The sequence below is a fragment of the Sinocyclocheilus anshuiensis genome, unplaced genomic scaffold (genome assembly GCF_001515605.1).
Source record: "Sinocyclocheilus anshuiensis isolate Anshui unplaced genomic scaffold, SAMN03320099.WGS_v1.1 scaffold2749, whole genome shotgun sequence".
NCBI classification, from domain to species: Eukaryota; Metazoa; Chordata; class Actinopteri; order Cypriniformes; family Cyprinidae; genus Sinocyclocheilus; species Sinocyclocheilus anshuiensis.
This window is the reverse complement of record NW_015554047.1, coordinates 48637-54383: the sequence shown is the minus strand read 5'-3', so window position 1 is coordinate 54383 and position 5747 is coordinate 48637. Positions and strand designations below refer to the sequence as shown.

Sequence of the window (5747 nt, the reverse complement as noted above, 5' to 3'; positions counted from 1 at the left end):
ACACACACACACACACACACACACACACACACACACACACACACACACACACACACACACACACACACAAGACACACACACAAGACACACACACACACACAAAATCCGGATATGTTAAAGGGTTGAACAAAAATAACACTTTGTTCCTTCACGGTCAGAAAGGACCAACATATAAAATGAATGGGAAAAAAATATCAAAACCTTAACAAAAAGTAGTCATTAAGAATGTCTAAATGTATATCTAAATGCAAAACCTAATAAAAACAAATAAATAAAATAAAACATCCAAAAAGCCTCTCTTTGTACCATCACATTACACAACTTTTTATTTTAACGCTTCCAGTTGAAGATATTCTTACTTTAAAAAAATGGAGTTTAAAGGCCTTCATTCTATTTTATCTTAAGTATGACAGGACAACGTTACCTACTTGAGCACTATGTCAACATAAAACAACAAGACCGTCACCTGCTGTTTATTCAGGACTCCACCTGAAGAAGTTAATGATTAACACATGACTATATTTATCTGCATGCTTCACCTGTGCACAGACAAACCTGATACCTGTCCTCAAGAACCAGCACAACCTTAAACAGCTCATATCTGTTTATTTCATTTTTCCCCGAGGTAGTATTTCGTTTCCAGCCGAGGTTTCACAACCACTTTCCACCCTCTCCCTGAACAAGGGTCATTATTGCTAACTAAAACTACAATATAAATAAATATAAATTGTAATAAATAAACAAACAAATAAATAAGTAAAATTGCTTAAGATATTAATTTTTTTTTATTTCAGCTAGTTGCCGATGCAACATTTCTAATTTCCATTTAGTTTAATTTAAGTTGAAGTACTGAAATAAATACTAAAAACGAAATAAAAAAAATGCATACACATAAAAAAACACAACAAAATTACTAAAACTATAAGCAAAATTAAAAACAGAAAATATTATTATTAGCAATTATTATTTTCTGCTTTGCTCAGTCATGAATTATGACTTGTTAATCAGTTTTAGGGCTCAGGACTCTCTCACGGAGCACAGCTTCTGATTGGAAAAAAAAAAAACAGTGTGCCATATATAATATAGATGAAGTCAAAAGTTTACATACACCTTTCAGAATCTGCAAAATGTTAATTATTTTACCAAAATAAGAGGGATCATACAAAATGTGTTGTTTATTTAGTACTGACCTGAATAAGATATTTCACATAAAAGATGTTTACATATAGTCCACAAGAGAAAATAATAGCTAAACTTATAAAAATGACCCCGTTCAAAAGTTTACACCCCCTTGACTCTTAATACGGTGTTGTTAGCTGAATGATCCACAGCTGTGTTTTTGTGTTTAGTGATAGTTGTTCATGAGTCCCTTGTTTGTCCTGAACAGTTAAACTGCCTGCTGTTCTTCAGAAAAATCCCCCAAATTCTGTGGTTTTCCAGCATTTTTGTGTATTTGAACCCTTTCCAACAATGACTGTATGATTTTGAGATGCACTTTTTCACACCGAGGACAACTGAGGGACTCAAACACAACTATTACAGAAGCTTCAGATGCTCGCTGATGCTCCAGAAGGAGAAACCATGCTTTAAGAGACGGGGGTGAAAACTTTTGAACCGAATGGAGGTGTGTGCATTTTTCTTATTTTGCCTAAATATCATATTTTTCTCATTTAGCACTGCCCTTCAGAAGCTACAGAAGATACTTACATGTTTCCCAGAAGACAAAATAAGTTAAATTTACCCTGATCTTCAAATTCAAAAAGTTTATGTAAATTCAAAATCATGAACGGGGTCATTTTTATAAGTTCAACTATTATTTTCTCTTGTGGACTATATGTAAACATCTTTTATGTGAAATATCTTATTCAGGTCAGTACTAAATAAACAATAACATGCATTTTGTATGATTTACCTCTTAACATTTTGCAGATTCTGAAAAGTTTATGTAAACTTTTGACTTCAATTGTATAATATATGTACATTTAAAAAAGTTGGCATGAAATGAATATTCACCCTATGTATTTTGTAAATGCAAACTCGACTTCTCTCTGCTGATGCGCAGGACAATCATTTAGTCCAAAAAAACCCCACTCCATACTGACTGCAAGCTTGCATTTATTTTTGAATGAAATGCACAGACCTCAAAATTCAGTCAACGACAGATGAACAGAAGATTTTTTTTCTTTTCTTTTTCAATAATCCATTACACTTGGATGCAATTCGCAAAATGAATCCGTTTCATTGCAACTTTAAAAGTGAATAGCTGTTAAATGTACATTTTGTATTTACTTCTAGACTTCTAAAATCTACAAATTAATTTTGATTTCATGGGGCGTCCAACATTCATCCAACAGTGAAGGAACATTTAATTAGTATTAGTATTATGAATTAGAAATGATCATTGTGGCTTCTGTAATGCTAACATTTTGCAGTGAAAAAAGATTCTGTAGACAATCGGAGTCCAAGATGTAAATAATGAATGTCCCAGCCAAAAATAAATAAATAATTACAAATTCCTGACAGCATCTACTTACAATTTCAATTACAAACACCATAATCATTGTTAAGTACCAAACCATCAATTTAGGCTGACCCACTAATTAATACTGAACTGATTTGAGCCGAAAAATGACATTGTTCATTGTAAAGTGTTGTAGAATTTTTCTTGATCAAACTAAATTGCTCTGAAGAAGTTTTGAAGCCAGATAGACGTTTATTAACAAGTTAACAAAAGGCTGAGTAATGTTCGAACACCACTCCAGAATATTGGTTTAACACTCTTATATACAGTAATATATACGCCTGAAGCTGTTCACTGTATTCCATATATGCACCATTGTATTTTTGGACTGGTATCTTTTACCATATGTGACCCTGGAGCACAAAACCAGGCATAAGGGTAAATTTTTCAAAATTGAGATGTATACATCATATGAAAGCTGAATAAATAGCTTTCCATTGATGTATGGTTTGTTAGGATAGAACAATATTTGGCCGAGATACAACTATTTGAACATCTGGAATCTGAGGGTGCAAAAAAATCTAAATATTGAGAAAATCATCTTTAAAGTTGTCCAAATGAAGTTCTTAGCAATGCATATTACTAATCAATAATTAAGTTTTGATATATTTACGGTAGGACATTTACAAAATATCTTCATGGAACATGATCTTTACTTAATATCCTAATGATTTCTGGCATAAAAGAAAAATGTATAATTTTGAGCCATACAATGTATTGTTGGCTATTGCTACAAATATACCCCAGCGACTTAAGACTGCTTTTGTGCTGCAGGGTCACATATATGAGTTCTTGAAGGATGATCAATAGCCGTCATGTATGTATTTCTAGCTCCTGAACAGATTCCTTCCATATATGAGTGTTTTTCAAGCTTTAAATAGTTCACTCTGCTCACTGACGGTTACACAAGAGGAAATTATTCTACTATTATTAATCCGCCTATGTAGATCTACAGTTCTATGTATTAGCCTATATTGATTATAATATTCTACAAAAGCTGCTCTCTGCTGTTGAGATGAAGGTGGGGAGTTTTCCTCTTACCTTCATCTTCTGGATGAGGTCGGTGAGGTTCGCGGCCACCTTGCGTGTGTTATCCACCACTTTCCAGTAGTTTATGTTGGTGGCTCCGCGGTTCCAGTCCACCACGATCACGTTCATGTCGCGGCGCTGCAGGAGGAGCTGCACGAACTGAGTGAGCCAGACGGGAGGCGAGCCGGTGGGCCGGTAGCCGTGGATGAGGAAGGTGCTCGGGGAGCTGAGGTTGAAGCGAGGGTTTCTGAAGGGCTCTCGATGGGACAGCAGCTGAGCGCAGGACACATTGACCCGAGTGTAGAGCAGGAGCCTCACATTCAGAGACGTCCCAGACAGAGAGTGCTTCAGATCCAGGTCCGTCATCTCCTCACACTCCTGAGCTGCAGGGAGAACACAAATACAGCTCTTCACTGCTGGCTGCACACATCCCTCACAGCTTTATTCACATTCAGTCATTTAGCAGATGCTTTTATCCAAAGCGACTTACAAATGAGGACAATAGAAGCAGTCAAAACAACAAAAGATATGAATGCTATAACAAGTCTCAGTTAGCCTAATGCAGTACACGTAGCAAGGTTTTTTAAAATTATATAATAAATAAAAAGAAAACAGATAGAATAGAGCAAGCTAGTGTTAGAGGCCTTTTTTGCTTTTTGTTAATTGTATAATAAATAAAAAGAAAACAATCAAATAGAATACAAAAAGAATAGAGAAGCTAGTGTTAGTTTAAAACAAAAAAGAAAACAAGCAGTTAGTAAACGAATAGAGTGCAAGTCTAAAATGGACAAGTTTTTTTTTTGAAGAATTAAAGAAAGAAGTGCTAGTTACACAGTTTTTTTTTTTAATTCACGATAACGTTAAATATGATTCAAAGTAATGCAGCGTTTAATATTGATGCTCTTACAGTGGCTACTAGGGCTTTTAAAAGAATAAAAGTAAAAAAAGCCGTCTCATGGAGCTGTGGTGGAGGATTTTGTTTCTCGGTGTGCAACTTAAATATAGCTAAGACCAAAGACATGATTATAGACTTTGGAAAGTCTGCTATTTCTGTCTCTACTGTCATTCATGGAAGGGACACTGAGCTTGTGGATGAGGAAAGATATCTGTGTACAGTGATTGATAAAAAAATTAAATTTTATTAACCAAGGTTTTTGCTGCAATTCAACCATACTAATAAGCAAAAATGACTAAAGATAAACATAACACAATTTTTTTTAAATGCTGAAGAGTGTTTTCTTCTCCTGCATCATATTCTTCATGCAATCCAGAATGGTTTGAGCTGTGCCCTCTACTGTACAGACGTGAATTTACTTTTCCTTCAGCCGGAGGCTTATTCCTTTTACTTTTGGTGTTAAGGGGCTTTTACATTTGCCAAAAATAGACATTTTTATATTAAAAGCAAACAAGAAAGCCCAGCCCAGATGAGAAAAAGTAATGCCAAAGTAACGTAACGCATTACTTTCAATTAAAAATAACTAAGTAACATAAATAGTTACTTTTTTAGGGAGTAACGCAAATAATGCATTACTTTTAAAATTAACTTTCCCCAACACTGGAAAGCCCCTAACATACATTCTATTTACATCTACACTGGATGAAAATAAAGTGTGTGTGTGTGTTTTGGTGTTTACAGGAAACGTGGGACTAATGCTACATCTGTGGGGGTTATGCTAACATTTCAAGAGAAATTCTACAGTAACACCCACCATAAATGAGACAGCATCCACCGTGAGTAATACAGAAACTCTAGTTTTCTCACAGCTGACTGTCTCATGGTGTTTCAGGCCGCGATGGTTAACCACAATGAATTGTAAGCATTTGGAAGAATGTCAGGTGGTTTCTTCTAACTCGTTAACTAAACTAAACAGTTTGTTACAAAGGCAGAAAAGTGACATGAAAGGCAGTTGATGTGAATTTGGATCATCATTACCTCGGTGAACGTCAAACATTAGCATCAGCGTCACTAACACGAGCCAACAGACCTGCAGAGAGAGAGACAGAGAGAGAGAGAGAGAGACAGAGAGAGAGAGAGAGAGAGAGAGAGAGAGAGGAACCTCAGAAAGTGTGCTGCAGTCTACAGCGGATCTCACACACTTCTCATCTAGCAGCCTTTTCTCTCACTTTACATGCTGTATGGTTTTATAGAGCAGCAGTTAAAAAAACGCTTTTGCTTTCTTATTCAATAAACCTATTT

At 35.4% G+C, this 5747-nt stretch overlaps 1 protein-coding gene across 3 annotated transcripts in view; it reads right to left on the bottom strand.

Annotated features, from left to right (window-relative positions):
* The window catches only part of LOC107668445 (lipase member H-like), a 12041-nt gene that overhangs the window by 4902 nt on the left and 1392 nt on the right, over positions 1–5747 (bottom strand). For 2 of the 3 annotated variants that reach the window (XM_016460312.1, XM_016460313.1), the window contains exons 2-3: positions 5484–5535; positions 3563–3933 (exon numbers count right to left, since the gene is read on the bottom strand). In XM_016460312.1, coding sequence (XP_016315798.1) covers positions 3563–3933; positions 5484–5535 — 423 coding nt within the window. The remainder of the gene's footprint in view (positions 1–3562; positions 3934–5483; positions 5536–5747) is intronic. The other variant, XM_016460314.1, reaches the window with a different exon arrangement.